The 17,283-nt window shown below is 52.2% G+C and overlaps 1 protein-coding gene across 1 annotated transcript; it reads left to right on the top strand.

Annotated features, from left to right (window-relative positions):
* Nucleotides 1-8,941: 8,941 nt before the first annotated feature.
* Nucleotides 8,942-14,622, top strand: RGS16 (regulator of G protein signaling 16). Its single transcript, XM_059903969.1, has 5 exons — nucleotides 8,942-9,082; nucleotides 9,977-10,087; nucleotides 10,872-10,936; nucleotides 11,226-11,392; nucleotides 12,823-14,622. The coding sequence occupies exons 1-5, from the start codon at nucleotides 9,039-9,041 to the stop codon at nucleotides 13,027-13,029; spliced, it is 594 nt and encodes a 197-aa protein (XP_059759952.1). The 5' UTR covers nucleotides 8,942-9,038; the 3' UTR covers nucleotides 13,030-14,622.
* The last annotated feature ends 2,661 nt before the right edge of the window (nucleotides 14,623-17,283 follow it).

The raw sequence follows: 17,283 nt of genomic DNA, 5'->3' as shown, positions 1-17,283 counted from the left end.
GTGAGGATGAGATGAGAAGAGAAGAACCATAAATGTGGAGCACAGAGAATGCTCGCTTCATGTAGCAATTGTCATCACCATTGCTGGCGCCCGGGGGTTCGGGAAGCCTGGGGATTTGGATCCGACAGGTTCTCCCGTAGCCCACACCGGAGCAGCACATCCACGTGGCGAGCGGAGAGGGAGTGGCTCGCCGGGGCTCAGGCACACAGCCCAGCGCGTGTCTGCCCTGCTCAGATGTCCGGGGCCCATTAGTCAGAGCTCATTTCTTTCTCGGCCAAACATCACGCAGCCTTCCCGCTGCGCTCTTCCCTCTGTCCACCTGGGCCTGTTTCTAGGACATCTGCTATGTCAGGAGCTGATGGCCGGGGAGCTTGTGAAAGGATCACCTGTTCCCATGGCTCCCCCCGCCCCCTTCCCTCCCACCCCACGTCTGTCGGCCCCAGCCTCCCGTGGCTCAGACAGCCGGCCACGTTCCTCCCTTCGCTCGGGGAGCTGCGGGCACAGTGCAAGGAGGCACGTTTCCTCCCAACTTGTTACGGGGGAACAGCTAGGGCTGATGCTTTGTCAAGCCTCCTGCTTTCCTACAAGATTGCTTTTCCTCTGCACCCCTCCTTCAACCCTCCCCACACCCGCCCCTATTCTCTCCCTATTGAAATGGGGGTTCAGAGACTGTGACTCAAAGGAGGGCAGACCCCAAACTCCCAGGAGACGGCCACCCCCTCCTGGAGCTCCGACCTGACATCTCTGCACGTGTGTGAGACGTTCACATGCCGGGGCTTGCTGTGTGAGCAGTCCTCGTGTGTCGTCTGTGGCCTGTGTAAGCACCTACATATCCCTATCTAGGGCAGCGTGGAGAAATGGCCTGAAGTAGCAGCCAGGGGCCAGGGGGAATGCTGCTCAGAGGCAAGAGGACGGCGCATTGAGCAGCCCTGTGTCCGGACCTGCTGGACAGAACTGGGTTTCAATCCTGGCACCTCTGTTCACGGGGTGTGTCACTGCGGGTAGATTACTTACCCACACTGTCGGTTTCTCCATCTGGAAGGCACTGAGCTCAGTGTTGGGTCATGGGGGCCCTGCAAATGGCATGTCCCTTCCTCCAAGACAAGGTCTAGAGCCGGGACAGGTGTTAGCCAGCTGCAAGCAGCTGAAATCTGTTCTTGCTACCAAACACAGCATCTCCCTAGCACCTGCCTCTCTGGAATACCTAGGAGAGGGGAAAAGGCAGCGAGGTGTGCCGGGAGCTCTCCTTACTGAAGATCTTCAGAGAGATGGGACGAAGTGGCACAGTTCCGTGTGTGTTTGGTGCCCTGTTTCCAACTCGAGCTGGGCTCTGGAATGACTGATGTGTGTCAGGCTTTCCCTGGCTTTGTGTCGGTTTGCCTGCACTGGGGGACTCCACCAGCCCCAGTGGGGGCCATGTGAGGGAGGTGCATAATAATAAATTTCATTGCGTAAGGCAGCCTGTCTGTGACCCACTTCCAGAAAGTCATCAGGTTGAAGTTCAGCCAAGAGTGTCTGCGATCCCAAGGAGCCTGGAGAGGCTGAGCTGACAATGGCTCTCCAATGACATCCACCGTGTCCAGTGGGATGCAGTCCTTCTTTCCTCATCCAACATTTCATGACTATCTATATTATGCCCGACACTGAGCTAGGTACAAATTCCAGGTTCCAGGCCACCCTGGGGCCATTTCAGACCCGCCCAGGTGAGCACCTACATCTCAAAGGCAGCTTTCCAACCGAGGAGAGCACACTAAGTGTCTCTAGAACCAGGGATGGACTGGTGTGCTGAGCTTTCCTAAGAAATGAAGGTGGGTGGGCTGGGACTTAAACTGCTACTTGCACAGGTTTCTGTCTCTGAGGGTCTTTCAGCCCCCTGTCCGCCCCCGCCCCCCCGCCCCCCACATGGTTTGAGGGTAAAAATGTTTCAGTTAGGCCATTTACTTCCCAGAGAGCAGGGGGCATTCTCCTTGCCCAGAGCATTGCCTATCAGTGTTCGTGGCTGCCCCGGCCGGTGAATATGGTAGAGGGAGTGAGTTGGTCAGAAGCCCCCTCTCCTCCCCAACCAGGGGGTGGCATCTGTTAGATTCCCCCAGTGCTTGTTTCCTGCCTGGAGTGAGGCACAAGCCGGCAGGCAGTACCTGCCTCACGTCCCAGATCTGGAATCCAAAAGTCTTCACTCCTCAGTCCAGGAAAGAACAGGGAATTGGAAATGTACATTTCAACTTTCAGTCATTTGCAAATCCCAGGCCTCACTTTTTTGCCCCCTCTAATCATTCATTCTACGTGGCTTCTCAGGGCCTTGGAAGATTATTAAATGAGAACAATCCAGATTTTTATAAACTTTGTTTCCAAGACTCAGTGAGTAGAAGTGAGATGCTCTCAGAAAAATGACATTGGTGACAAAAGTGAAAAAGGGGATGGGGAGAGAGGGTGAAAAAGAAGAAGACAGAAACCCAGGGCACTTAGGTAACCCTCCTCTTTTGGAATTGGCAGTTATTAGGGTGAGGGGGGCCTCATTTATTGCCACTGATTTCGTTGATACTTTAGGGAATGAATCAATATGCGAGCACATGCAGGTGAAAGCTGAGGCAGCACGCTGCAGGGGGCACCCCGGACACTGGGAGAATTCAGGATTCAAGGCAGGCAGACAGTCTGGTTGGGGTGTGGGGTAAAGCAGACCATCACGGCCAGGCAGGCAAGCCCACCTGCATGGGGGAGACCACAAAACACCAAGCACAGGGCCTGTGAAGGGCCACGGCCCGCATGCAGCGGAGAAAGCATTAACCCCAGAGGCTCCATCTACCAGCAGGAGGATGAAGAGGAACAAAGGTTTCCGGGGTCCCACACATCCCAAAGGCTTTGGGAACTGGAGCTCTGCCTCCCTTGAAAGCTGCCCCAGGGCTCTTTCCAAGGTGGGAACCAGGATCCTCTATGAGCAAAGAGGGCTCGGGAAGCACAGCTGGGAAGGGAGGCGTGGCAAAGCAGCTGAATTGAGTTTTCCTGAAAAGATAATAAAAGCCCAGATGTTCACCAAGGGATTTTAGCAGAGAAAGGAGCTCTCGGCAGCCACATGCGGGAATTGCATACACAAGAGACAGAAGAAGCGGACAAGTCCAGAGCCAGTGATGAGACACAGCTGAGGGCAAAGACAGAAAGTGGGAAATGTGAATGGCCGCAGAGGGATGGGGTGAGCAAAGAAGAGGGGTCGGGGTCGGGGGGATACAGGAAAGAAAACTACAGAAAACAGAGGATGAGGTGTAACGTCCTTCCCAAGCTTGTGCTTCGTTCTTCTCGTAGTGAGCAAACTCTGAGTTCTAGAAAACACCATACAGCAAACTGGCATGGTGTTATGTTAGCAACACAGGCTCTGGAATTGGACTGAGATCAAAACCCAGCTTGACCACTCACTAGCTGTGTGATCACAGGCAAGTTACTTAACCAGTCTCTGCCAGAGTTTACTCAAATGTAAAATGAGGACAAGATAGCACCCGCCTTATGGGGTAATTGTGAGAACTGAAAGGTAATTCAGGGGAAAATAGCACACAGAACAGAGCATGGCACACAGTTAGTGTTCTTAGCTATTATGATTTGTGTTGAAGCAGAAGCCAGCCTGCCAGCCAACATTTATAGAATACACACCAAACTGGGCATGGTGCTAGGGGCTGAAGATAAAAAGAGGACCAAGGCAATGGTCCCTGCCCTGCAGGAGCTCACAGAGCAAACAGATTGGGAATCAATTGTGAGTTCAGGGTAACATAGGCAGGAACAAGTTCCAGGGATGAGAGAGCACTTGCGCCAGGCCTCAAAAATAAGTAGAAAACAAACTCAGGATTCAACGTGAGTCCTATGGTTCTAGGACTCAGACTAGTGGTTGCCTCTGATGGGGGGTGGGGTGGGGTGGGAGGTTGGTTGGAAGGAGCGTGAAGTTTTCTAGGGTGACAGAAGTATTCCGTAGCTTGATTGGCTCTTGATTAAAATGCCACCCAGCAAGCTGGCATGGTGTATGCCATGGTTACATGGATGTCTACATTTGTCAAAACTCATCGAGCTGTATACTTAAGATCTGTGCATTCATTATATGCAAACTATATCTCAATATATATAAATTAGTTTATTGAAAATATCTTTTAAAATGAGTAGGACTGGGATTGGAGGGTCCTTCAGGCCTAGAGAACCTCATGCTCAGGGCTTGTAGGTGCAGGCAGCATGATGCCTGGGGTAACCTGCAGCTGCTGAGGTTGGCTGGGTGTTAGGGCGTGAGGTGAAGGATGTGAGATCAGTTGGTTAGAGCCTTAGGTGCCATGTAGAGGAGACTAGACATGATCCTACTAGCCATGGGTGCTGCTGAAGAGTTTCAGCCTCTCCCAAGTGGCTGGGACTGCCCTCCTTGGAGCCTAGGGGTCCATTGGTCCAGTTGGGTAGAGAGAAGCAGGCCTCCCATCCCCTCAAAACTCTGCTCAGAGGGAAGGAGGGGAGGGAAGAGGAGAAATCAGAGATGAGTAGCACAGCCATCAAAGTGAGCTGCACCCAATGCCCTAAAGGATAATCAGGGGAAAACAGTCGTTTCTTGCACCCAGGCTGAACTCTGTCAACTTCCCCTGCCCAGGAGGGGAGAATACCCACAGTTCTTGTCATGATGCAGCAGGGAACTGACCCCCAGAGACTGTCTATTTCACATCTGCTGGAGGCGATCTCTCTCTTCTCATGCAGACGTCTTAGGATATGTGCTGCCCCTGCTGTTTTTGTGCTTCTAAACCTAAAAGTGGTATCCAAGTGTGCACACTGCCAGCTTAAGCGCCTCTGCCTGTATGTAAGGAATTCCTAAATCTTTGTGCATCTTTGCTGTACCCCCAAACTACGACAGGCTTTTCCTAGTTGTTTGTCCCACCTGAGGCATGCTTCCTCCCACATGCCCTGCATATTCTGACCTTGCATGGTGCTCAAACCTCTCTCACTCCTGTTTTTTTTTTTTTTTTTTTTTTTAAACACTGCCAATGCTCTCTGATCTCTCCCTTTCCTGGACACTTGTTGCAACACCAGGCAATAATTTCCTATCACCTCTCCCTCTCCCCTCTGGTAGTTCTGTTTCCTCAGCTGGAAGGAAATATAAGGCCATTACAGTCAGAGAAGAGCCTTAAAAGCTGTTGTTTCCCCATCAACTTGGGAACATAGTACATTCTTTTTTTTTTTTTTTTTAATTCTCTTTTTTGGAGTCATGTTTCTTTTATTTATTTATTTATTTATGTTTGCGTTGGGTCTTCGTTGCTGCACGTGGGCTTCTCTAGTTGCGACGAGCGGGGGGCTACTCTTGGTTGAGGTGCGCGGGCTTCTCATTGCGGTAGCTTCTCTTGTTGCGGAGCACGGGCTCTAGGTGCATGGGCTCAGCCGTTGTGGCTCGCGGGCTCCAGAGCACAGGCTCAGTAGCTGTGGTGCAGGGGCTTAGTTGCTCCGTGGCATGTGGGATCTTCCCGGACCAGAGATCGAACCCGTGTCCCCTGCATTGGCAGGCGGATTCTTAACCACTGCACCACCAGGGAAGCCCCATAGTAAATTCTTAATAAATATTTATTAGTAGATTGATGACTGACTTTGGAAGGTCCTGACCACTGTGGGGATCGTCTGTGCCAAAGTCGAGCCAGTATTTTCATTTCCTCTAACTGTTTTCAGCAGACAAAGGTCCTGTCTAGACCTCAGTCTCTGTGGAAAGAGTGGTCCTGGGGGGTCAGAGGGGCTGAAGGAGATGGAAGGCAATGTGGCTAGGATACTGTGGGATGTTGAATCCTGACCCCAGATGACCCAGGCTGCAGAGCTGTGTCCCCATACTCTCCACTAAAGAGAGCACAGCTGCACTGGGAGCGCTGGGCAAAAATGAGATCAGGTTCTGTCAAAGCCAGTACGATTCACAGGCGAGCTCAGCTTGCCGGATTGACAGCAACTGTTGAGTCATTACTGCAATTGCAGACATGAACCGATTTACCTGCTGGGAAGAGAATTTGGGATAAACCGTGAACTTCAAAAAGTTTCTGCCTGGAAACTGAAGAGGTAACCATGGCAACCGGGAGGCAGGTTGAACTCGGAGAGGGCTCTTCATCTTGAGCAGGGAGCTTTGTGCTCTTGGATTTGCCCATCTGCGCACCATGCATCAATTCCTTTGTCTCTTTCGCTTTCTTTGTCAAATGAAAAAGTACTAGCTCAGGAATCTGGAGATTGGGCCCAGGGTTCAGCTGTTTTCAGCTCCAGTGCACTTAACTAAGTGCCTTTAGTACTGCCGTTTTGTTGTCTGCAGAATGGAAATTTAAAAGCTCCTCTGGCCTATTCACAGGGAAGGCAGAAAGGACAGGAAGGTTTGAGGAGGCTTTCTGCCTAATCACTATTATTGTTGTCATGTGGCCACGTCCAGGCTGATTCCAACGTGGTACTACTGAGGGTAAGACCGGGGGTTCAATCCGTCCATAAACTTGCCTTTATTGCTTGGAGAAAAGCTGTCTCAGACACCACCCACGTCCCCATTCGGCAGCTGCATAATAAAAGCATATGCACTGGGGCCAGAGCAGCAGCAGGTGACAAAACAGCCCTCATCCCAGCTGACCAACTCCTCCAGCAGAAGGGCTTGCCAATGCTGCCGGGTGGGCTGCGTCATCGTGTGGACCAAGGGCTGTGCTGAGAAGCAAACGTTCAGAAAGGCATCTTTCCGTTGCCCCCCTCCCAACCCTTGCCCATCGCCCTGCCCCACACCGGTCCAGCCTGGACTTGTGAGAAAAGTAGAACAAGAGCCAAGGTGCGCGAGACGGGGCGCAGGTGGGAAGCGGCATCTAAGATGGTGCTGCCAGTGCGTGAGCTGCTGCCTCGCCTGTCCCTGTGTTCCACTGACCAACCCACTAACCACCCGGGGGGCTGGGGAGGGTTCAGCTCTGGCTTCAGAGAGCATTAGGTTTTGACTAACTGGATCATCTTCTGCAGGCCCTGGCTTAACAAGGGAATCTGCTCTGACAAAAGACCCCCCATATTGTTCTGATTTGGGCCTCTTTTCCTATAGCAGTGCCTCAACGGCTCTCTCACAGGCCTTCCTCCCCTCTTCCCCTCTGTGGTTTTCCCCTTTCCTTCCCTGACCAGCTTTTCTGGGACTTCTCACTGGGCTCTGTCAGGTGGAACCTCTTCGCCTCTGGTTTCCGACCCTTACTTCCAGGCCCTGCTGAGGAATAGCAACTCTTCAATGCCTCTCATGAAATAAACACGTAAACTCCGAGAGTCACAGAAAAAACTTGCTACTTTGCCTTATTGCCTAGCAACCCCTGTAACCCTACTAAGTAAACCTGAGAGCGAAGGTTGACTGAGGGCTGACTACGAGCTGAGCCCTGTCCCAAGCACCTTCCAGGTGTGGCTGCAGGTGCTGTGGTGTGTCTCCCAGATCTGCGTTTGGGACCAGGTCCTCATCCCCCGGGGTGCTGGAGGCTGTAGGCTCACAGCCGTCTCTCGCTGGGAGTTGCCCTTGACAGAGGGAATTGCCTCGTCTAAAATTTGGCCGTCCAATGAATCGTTGATGTGGGATTCAAAGGCCCGGCCCCTTGCTTCACTGCGGGACTGGGTCACCCCACTCCAGAGTATCCCCTGGGACCAGCTTCGGGCATTCGTTCCCTCCCTCTGCCCAACCCTGCTTCCCTCACACCCTCTTAGTTCCCAGAACTCTCCCCAGCAAGTCTCTGCCTCCCAGAAACTGAGTTTCCCGTCTCCTGGGGAATTCAAACTAAGAATTAAATTTCTTTAGTTCTCACAACAACTTTATGAAATAAGCGCATCATGTTTTCGTGTTAGAGACAAGGAAACGGAGGCATGGAAAGGTTGAGAAACTCGCCTAAAGTCTCCCATCAGTAAATGGTGGAGCCCAGATTTGAAACTGAGAAACCTATCCCTAGATGGCACACTCTTAACCTCAAGTGCAGCCTCTTAACAGCAATCCCAAAGGGAAGTGAGGGGCAATGCGGAGGCTCTGACGCCTTTATGGGAAAGTGAGGAGAGAGGCAGGGCATTTATTACCTTTATCTCAGAGATGAGGACGCCGAACTAGCTAGCAACTGCTTAAGGGCAGGATCATTCATTAGTTCCGGAGGTGTTGGGATTCTAATCTGCTGAGGGGCAGTGAAAAAGCATGGTACATTCATATTTGACTTCTGGCAAAACACTTACTGTGTGACTTTGAGCAAGTTATTTAACCCGAGTCTTAGTAAAAAAGTACATAGTAGATGCTCAATAAAGCCAGCCACCACCCCCACCCCTTGTCTGCTATTTCTAACTCTGATCTTGGGCAAGTCTCTCTAACGTTCTGACTCAGTTTCTTCATCTATAAAATGGAGGTGATGATGACAAAGGGCTTACTTAGTTGACCCGTGGCCATTTGGCTAGGAGCACAGTAAATGGAAGTAATCAGTGTAACCATGATGCTCTCCTGCCTGGCTTGCATCCTGTGCTCCGGTCCTGCAGGACCCAACAGACTCAGGCTCAGGCTGTGCTCGACACCATGCGTGCCTCCCCGAGGAGGCACCCCAACACCAATCCTCCTGGCACCGCTGAGTTGGTTCCCTGCTTTTACTAGCGGCAGAAGGTGTTTTTTTTTTCCCCCCTACTACACCTGGGTGTGCGCTTCTCATCTCCGTGTGACTTCTCTGCCGCTTCTCCCTCGGCACGCCGGTGTCCGCCCGGAGGAGGGGGTTAGCCCCGTGAGCACCCCCGCGGTGTGAAGGTTGCACGAGGGTAGCGGCGCATCCCCGGCAGGGCGCCCCGGGCGCCCCGCCCCGTCGAGCTCCAGGCCCCTCCTGCGCCTTCGCCCGCGCTCAGTATCGCTCTCCGATTGGTCGGCGGCGCGCAGCCCCGCCCCGCCCCCTCCAAGGCAATAAAAGCCGCTGCCTCGGCGCAAGCAGTTGAGTAAACCCAATCTTCGCAGACAGGCGCTGGCCGCCGCTGCTCTGCCTCCTCGCGCCCTGCGGTGCCCTCTGGAGCCCGTCACCATCCTCCACACGACGTGCTGCCCTGCACCCGCAGCCATGTGCCGGACCCTGGCCGCCTTCCCCACCACCTGCCTGGAGAGGTAAGAGCAGCTTGTCCAGCTGCCTGGAGGAAGAAGAAGAAGTCCCACCAACCTTAGGGAGTGCAGCGGTGGCAGGCTTGCAGACCTGGGTGGGCTGGAGAATGGGACGCAAGTGACGAGAGGCAGAGGTCAACTTGGTTCCACGTTCTCAGATGCCTCCCTTAGAGTCTTAGAGAAGGATGGGCGACGAGAATGGAGAAGGCAAAGCAAAGGGAAGCAGGGGGACCACTGCTTACTGCCATGCCCCATCCTCTGACAAGTGGCAGTTCTACTCAGGTGACCCAGCTTCAGGAAAACCACGGTGGCATCACCAGGCAGAACTGAGTCTTCCCCGGTTTCTTAAGCACTTGGTTTTCATTCTAAGTCATAGGTCTAGGGGCATGGCCTCCTCTGGCCCTGGAAAGGCAGGGAAGTGTTTTTCAGCAGCCCCCCCAGTGAGGGATGTGCCCGCTTCCCAGGGAGCTACTCACCCACTCCAATCCTTGCTGGAGCTGGGAAAGAAAAAGTAAAGATGAAGGCAGAAATCAGCTTCCACACAGCTCCAGAAATATTTGTGACAAGTGTAAGAGAGTGCTGAACTGCCTTCTGCTAATCAACAGGCACAAAGATGGATCAGTGTGACTTAAGTGGGAAAAAGCCCATGTGTGCTGTACTGTAGACCCAGAAAGTATAAGACCTACCGAGGCACAGCTTAAATATTGCTTTCATTGTTTCTGGGTTCATGATACCGCTGAGAGAGGCAACGTTTAGGCCCTGGGAACAGTTACGGGTTCCCAGGAACCCCAAGGCTGGAATTTGAGTGACACTAACCTGAGCTCTTCTGGGACCTCATCAATCTCTCTGCCCTGGCCGAGCGAATGGAGAATCCTCACAAGCTCGTGCTTTGTCTTCCAGAGCCAAAGAGTTCAAGACACGGCTGGGGATCTTTCTTCACAAGTCAGAACTGGGCTCCGGTACTGGGAGTGTTGGCAAGTTCGAGTGGGACAGTAAACACAGCAAAGAGGGGTAAGTCCTGCTGAACAGCCTAGGGCCCCTAGAGGGAGGGAGCCAGATTTAGGAAAGGAGTCCTGAGAAGGAAAACACCAGGAGAAATTAGGACATGCCAGCGTGGACGTTGGTGACCTCTTCCTAGAGATTGTAATGGAGCTGGTCATAGCTGGTCTGCTTTGGCTGCCTGGCTCATGGGTGACTGGGTGGATGGCTCCAGGCTTCTAATTCCACCAACAAATGAGCATACCCAGGGCCTGAACGTCTAGTTACCAGACTCCCGCACCTGAAGATGTCATTGCACATGCAAGCAGGGCTAGGGCAGGGTCCAAGGCCACTGGAGGGTTTTAAATTAGTGGCTACTTCCACTGACATGCACTTTACCTGGAAGCCCTTTTATACTGACCATCAACTGTGCCAGGTGCTGCGTTAGGCTCTGGGGTTCTGGGTAGACATAATCTCTATTCATAAGACCCTTATTTCCTTGAGAAAGTATACAAAACAAGCTCTGAGAGTCAGGGGAATAGAAAGAATTTTGGACAGCGAAGACACAGTCTGAGATATTTACTGAGGGCCAGAAGGTCCCTGCTTTGGTTTCTGGTTACTGAGCTTGTCCTCTAGAAAACCCAACTATTTCCCTGAATCCCAACCAAGAGTTTGAGGCATCAGCTCCAATAATTATCCAATTATACAATTGCGTGAATTATACAACTTCCATCAGCGTTCTGGCTAGGATTTGTGCTGTGCGGTAGTTTGTTGATTTTTTTTTTAAATTAAAATCCTGCCTTTTTTTTTTTTTTAGCAGAAACTTCTCAGAAGATGTGCTGGGGTGGAGAGAGTCATTTGACTTGCTGCTGAGCAGTAAAAGTGAGTGGGACCCTGTTGTGTGTGTCTGTGGATGGCACATGTGTACCCATGTGCCGTGGAGTCAGCCTGAGGATGCTGAAAGCGTGGGCAAAATAGTAGTAGTAGTAATAATAATAATGATCCCCTAGTGTGCCAGCCTCTATTCAGAATACAAAGGCAGGTCCTTGTTGGAGAAAATTACATCCTAAAAATAGAACCATTAACTACAATTGCTGTCTTTTCTTCTTTTCTTCCCGGCTGGCTGTCCCCGCTGTCTGACCTGTCTCTTCCTCTCTCCCTGCAACCCCAGATGGAGTGGCCGCCTTCCACGCCTTCCTGAAGACAGAGTTCAGCGAGGAGAACCTGGAGTTCTGGCTGGCCTGTGAGGAGTTCAAGAAGCTCCGGTCAGCTACCAAGCTGGCCTCCCGGGCTCACAGGATCTTTGAGGAATTCATCTGCAGTGAAGCCCCCAAAGAGGTCAGAGCCGTGACATATTCCAGGGATCCTGCAGACCCTGCCTGCTCCTTCCCCACTGAGAATTGGGGATGGTGGGGGGCCAGCAAGGAAAGGGCCAAGTTTAGAAATAGAGTGGCCTCATTTGGCACAGGAGGCTGCAGACTATAAAAGCCAGGCTCCGGGCCACCCCTGTCTGCTGTTACCCTCATACTCACCAGTGGGACCGGAGGGGTTGGCAGGTGTTTTTTTGGCTTCTGTCCATATGCACTTCTATAAACTAAGCCCTTTTTAGAGCTCAAAACACTTACACAACTGGGGAGACAGGTCATCATAGGATAACCTGGCTCAGTCCCCTGGCTGACCTGCCTCAGGTCTGTGGTCTGTGAACCTTTTAACCTTCCCCCCACGCCTCCACTGTGTTTGATAGAGAATATGGCGCCACCTTGTGGAGAGAGCGTAGTAATGCCTTGCTTTTGTATCCGTACAATATTATATTTTCTGAGCACTTTTATTTATTCCATGAAGATTTGTTGAGCATCAGTTACATGCAAGGCACTATTATAGACATTGAGGATATGGCAGTGAACAAAAAGTCTCTACCCCAGTGGGAGAAGATGACAATAACCAATTAAGTAAATATTGTCAGGGAATGATCTGTGCTCTGATAAAAACAAAGCAGGATATGGAAGGGAATACCAGAGTACGGGGTGGGAGGATGTGAGGTCTTTCCGATTTATAAAGGGAAGTGAGGGATGGGCTGTTTGATAAGGTGACATGTGAACAGAGACCTGAAAAGGAGGAAAGAACATTCTAACACAGGAAACGGAAAGTGCAAAGACCAGAGCGTGCCTTTTGTGATCACAGACCAGCAAGTGGGCCCATGTGGAGCAGACAGTGAGGGAGAGAGAGTGGGAGATGATGTCACACAGGTGGCAGATGGCCAGGTGCCGGCCCAGGTGGCCGTGTGGGCTCATCGCACACTTGGGCTTTTCCTCTGAGTGACGGGAAACAACAGAGCTGCTAGCAAACTGACTTGGGTTTTAAAAGGCTCGCTCTACTGCTGGGTGGAGAATAGACCCCGGGGTTAGGGGGAGACAAGAGAGACACCAGGTAGCAGGCGCTGGCACTAGTCTAGGAGAGAGGTGATGGTGACTTGAACCCGGGTTGTTAACAGTGGAATGGGTGAAAAGAGGTTGGATTTGTACCCATTCTCAACATATCCTGGGTCATTCTGAGAGACTGGAGGACAGTCACTGGATCAGAGGTGGGGACAGGCCCGGAGTTGAAAAGCCCGTTGATGGTCAACTCTGCAGACCCCCGGTTCCGTGTTCGGAATCCAGTGCGCCTTCCACTGCCCCACGTGCCAGTCCTCCCGCGCCTGCTGGCCTCCTGCCCCTGCCACCCCGTGCCCTGACACCCGCGCACCCACGTACTTGCCGTCCTTCCCACAGGTGAACATAGACCACGAGACCAGGGAGCTGACCAGGACGAACCTGCAGACGCCCACGGCCATGTGCTTCGACGTGGCTCAGGGGAAGACGCGCACCCTGATGGAGAAGGACTCGTACCCGCGCTTCCTGAAGTCCCCAGCTTATCGGGACCTAGCTGCCCAAGCCGCGGCCGCCTCCGCCTCCCTGTCCGAGCCCTCGCATACCTGAGCCTCCGGGCTGAGAGGGGGCCAGCCGGGCAGAGAGGTTGGGTCGCCCATAGCCGAGGCGCCGCCCCCGTGCGGGGGGCGGGTTCTGCAAAGCCAGAGAGGACAGCGAAGGGAAAAAGCCCACCCGGTGACACCCTCTCCTCCAGACACTGCGGGACTGAAATCCGTGCGTGAGAGGGTTCCGCCACTTCTAGGACCTGCGCCCAAGGGCTGAAGAGGACGGTTGTGTGTGACTCTCTGGGGGAAAAGAAAGATGGTGCAAGAGTCAGCATCGGCTCTGGCCACTCTCAGCGGGGCAAGGGATATTCCAGGGTGCTTTGGGAAACTTGTGGATAAAGGGAAACTTGAAAATGAGTGAGGGAAAGACAACCAGGTTAGCCGCTCTGCCTGTCCATCGGGGGACACATCCTGGTTTCCTAATTCCCAGACCGTCCTGGGCGCACGGGGAACCATGGATGTGGAACCTTCCCATCCCGTCCTCTTCACCTGCCTCTGGGCTGCCCGGGGGTTCCCTGGCTTGCATTTCTCAACACTCCTGTGTCCAGCCTGGCAGTCTTGTCAAGGCCAGAGAGCCAAGGTGATGCTTTCCCCAGATGAGATTTTTACCTCAAATACTGGCCTTCCAGCCCCTTTGCAGATCAGTAGAGAGCCCTGAAAAGAGGCCATCTTGCTCACGTGAAATGAACCTTGGTGCCCTTGGTGGCCTCTTGCAGGTGCCCCGACCCTGTGTGTGCAGCAGGGTCCACCTGTGAGCAGGGCCCGCTGAGGACCTCTTGCTGGGATGTGTCCTCTCTTAGCTCCGTGCTGCTGTTGAACGTGGGGCCCATCAGGAGAAGGGCATGGGGCCTCTTGGTGAGCCAGCTCTTTTGCCGGGCAGGGTGGAAGGAGGGAGAAAAGGGTCCTGAGAAACAAATCTCTTGGCAGTTCCAGAAAATCCTCTTTAAATCAAGCTCATCTTTTATTTTTGTGGGTCTGAGAACAGGGAAAAAGCGATCCCCCAGGATGGAAGGGGAGCCTCGTGTTTCTTTCCTGTGGATGTGAGGTACACTCACTGGGGTGTCGGGAGAAATGAGGCAGGAACCTCAATGAACTTGGACAGACCGTAGAAGCTGGGAAGAGCAGGACTGGGGGCAATCAGAACCAGCTTGTCACCTCAGGGCATCACTGAGCACACATTCCGTGGTGGGACTTCTGCCTGGGCCCAGGCTGGGGAGGTGAATTAACCGGGCAGCTCCCTTGTGCCCCAGGAAAATCCACACTGTTCTCTCTGCGCTATGAGCTCCTCCAGGAGACAATTATTTAAGTCTAACATATTGTTGGTTTTGTGACCATGGTCATGGCACATTATTTTTATTGCTGTTGTCGTATTGTTGCTATTGTTATTTATTGTCATTTGAGTTTGCCTCTACTGGAGAATCTCAACAGGAGCTGGCGGCCTGACTCTCTCCCTCTCCACTGGACTCTACCTCTTGAACATGCTGGGAACCTCTTAGCGCCTGTCAGGAACTCCTCCCTGTTTAAATATTTATTTATTGTTGACACCTGGAGCTGGTTTTCTAGATGTGAATGATGTACTCGATCCCCATTTTCCTGTTTCAGCATGTTATTTTATTGTGAAATAAAATAAAACCCAAATATGAGATCCTGTCTCCAAGGGCTGTGTGGTCAGGGGAAGAGGGAGAGGGAAGTGCCGGCGGGAGTCTTGTGGGAGAGCTGGCGTCTGGAGATGCCACAGGATGCATGGGGAGCTTTCGAGTTACGGGCAGAGGCACAAGTCAAAGGCTCAAGTTTGCCTGGTGACCTGTTCGAACGGTGGCCACCAGGATGGGTAACTTCATTCAGCTGGTGACAGCCCAACTTGTGTCAAGCCATTGTGTCGTGTTGATTGGACCTGGCTCAGCTGTCATTTCAGAGCCCATCTCCTCTCTCCACCCTGCCCAGCACAAGCCATTCCCAGTTCTTCAAACAGAGCAAGGGGTGGTTGCCCCTGGCCAAGTAGCCACACATTATCAGTTGGGGGGGACTTCTGTGCCATTTTCACCTTTGCCCATTTCCAATTTGCATTAGTATCCTTTTAAGATGTCGTATAAATTCAGGGAATTAGTATTCCTTATAATTTCATAGACGTCTCTGAGATGAGGTTTGGGAAGCCACTTGATACACGGGACTGTTCCATTCCCGGGGCAGAGGGAATGAGAGGTTTGCGCTGGGCTAGGAAGAATTTTGGGGTAGGCTTGCAAGGATCCAATCTGCTCTCCCTCTGCCGATCACCTACTCGTTCTCCCTAAATTCTTCTCTATGTTGAATTATCTGTTTATATAAAGATAATTGAGTAAAGTGACCAGACTTCAGGTACATCGAGTAGAAAACCCCATGGAAACACATTCTAAGCCCAGATCTAAGAGGCGATTCTATGCGTGATGCCAGGAGGGATTCTGAGGTTAAGGGCCTGGGATGGAAGATGGGAACACACACCGTGGCAGGCCCTGATCTCATTTAGTCCTTACGACAGCTCTGTGAGGTAGGTATGATAACCCTACGATACAGATGAGGAAACCGAAGCTCTTGGGGGCATCGGGAGTTGAGAGGGGAACATGCCCAGGGCAGCTGGCTCGAGAGAGTGGCAGAGATGAGACCGGAACCCAGTGACACCATGGGGGAGAGGGAGTCCAGTCTGTGAGGGATGGTCGAGGGATATGATGGACGAGGGAAGAAGAAAGATGGTACCCAGAGAGGTGGGGAGGTAGGAACCTTGTCCTCTTCTCATTATTTTCCTTCCATCTTTTTGCCTTTTTAACATGCATTTATTGCATCTAGTGCGTTCTATGTGCCTGGCAGAAAACCAAAATAGCCGTACCATCAACTGCAGGTAGCCTCATTTAATGGTGGGTGGGGATTATGGATAAGTTTAGAAAAGGGCACAAATGTGTATTTTCTGAAGCAGTATGGGTGCCAGTAGGAAAACGTGGGTGTAATCGGCGAGTAATGGAGAAATGAACTGGGGTGACGGACATCCAGTGACTGGGGTGGGTGCTGGCAGTCTCCTCAATCCAGCAAGACCATCCTCAAGGCTTGTTCCCCTCCCCTAGCCCTTCTTCTCACATACAGGGTGGTCTTGGAGCCCATGGTGTGGCCTGAAGGTGGTAGATACGCATTAGAGATAAAGAAGAACGACTCTTGGCTGACCTAGACGTCTCCCAGGTGTCAGGCTCAAACCAACACAGGACCTTTACTGTATTGGTTCTCAGAGTGTTTAAGTGATTTCCTGAAAATCACGCAGCCAGCAAGAGGTCTCCAATATCTTTAAACTCACTGGCTCTTGTCCTCCCCCAGAGCACTTCAGGCTTTTGCTTAGCAGGCAAAGCACTTCCTGAGTGGGCTGCTTATGCCTTTCCGGCCTCTCCTCCCAATCCCTCACCTGCCCCTTGAAAACAAATCTTTCACGGTTCCCAGATTCACCCTACTGTTCAAGCCTCCTTGCTTTTGCCTCCTGGACCACCTCCCTGCTGTGTCCCCTACTCTCATCACTCCATCAGCCTGGGGACGCATCTTTCAAAAGCCGGCTCAAGGGTCTTACTGGGGCGCCTTCCCTGAGCCTTTGGGTCTGATCCCTGAAGCCTGTGCTTCGTGTGCCCCCACGGCTGCTCACCCTCATCAGAGCACTTACTTCCCTCCTTTCTGTCTCCCTTTACCAGACGGCAAACTCCTGGGGTTTAGGCATGTCCCCCTCTCCAATTTTCTACACCCAGGGCCTAGCATATACATGTTTAGCAGATGGCTCTTACGTTAATGATTAATTTTAAATCCAGCAGGAGAAACGCTTAGATGACCATTTCCAACTTCCTACCGGACTCCTCTCTCTGGACGTCCCACAGGGTCATCGTATGGAGCCCATTCAAAGCCAAGGTCATCATCGTCCCCCTCAGATATTCACTGCCTTCTGGTCCCCTAATCCTGATAAGGAGAGACGCTGCTTCTCCTCCTGGCTCCCCGAGACGTCTTTATAGTTTTTTTTTAAAAAATAAATTTATTTATATTTTTGGCTGTGTTGGGTCTTTGTTGCTGCACACGGGCTTTCTCTAGCTGCAGGAAGCAGGGCCTACTCTTCATTGCAGTGCGCGGGCTTCTCATTGCGGTGGCTTCTCTTGTTGTGGAGCACGGGCTCTAAGCACGTGGGCTTCAGTTGTTGTGGCACATGGGCTCAGTAGTTGTGGCTCACGGGCTTAGTTGCTCTGCCGCATGTGGGATCTTCCAG

The sequence above is a fragment of the Balaenoptera ricei genome, chromosome 1 (genome assembly GCF_028023285.1).
Source record: "Balaenoptera ricei isolate mBalRic1 chromosome 1, mBalRic1.hap2, whole genome shotgun sequence".
Taxonomy (NCBI): domain Eukaryota; kingdom Metazoa; phylum Chordata; class Mammalia; order Artiodactyla; family Balaenopteridae; genus Balaenoptera; species Balaenoptera ricei.
This window is presented reverse-complemented; position numbering and strand designations above follow the sequence as displayed.

Coding starts and splice junctions, on each gene's coding strand:
- RGS16 (XM_059903969.1), top strand. CDS start 9,039: ATGTGCCGGACCCTGGCCGCCTTCCCCACCACCTGCCTGGAGAG. Junction 10,088..10,871: donor AGTAAACACAGCAAAGAGGG/GTAAGTCCTGCT, acceptor TTTTTTTTTTAG/CAGAAACTTCTCAGAAGATG. Junction 11,393..12,822: donor GCAGTGAAGCCCCCAAAGAG/GTCAGAGCCGTG, acceptor TCCTTCCCACAG/GTGAACATAGACCACGAGAC.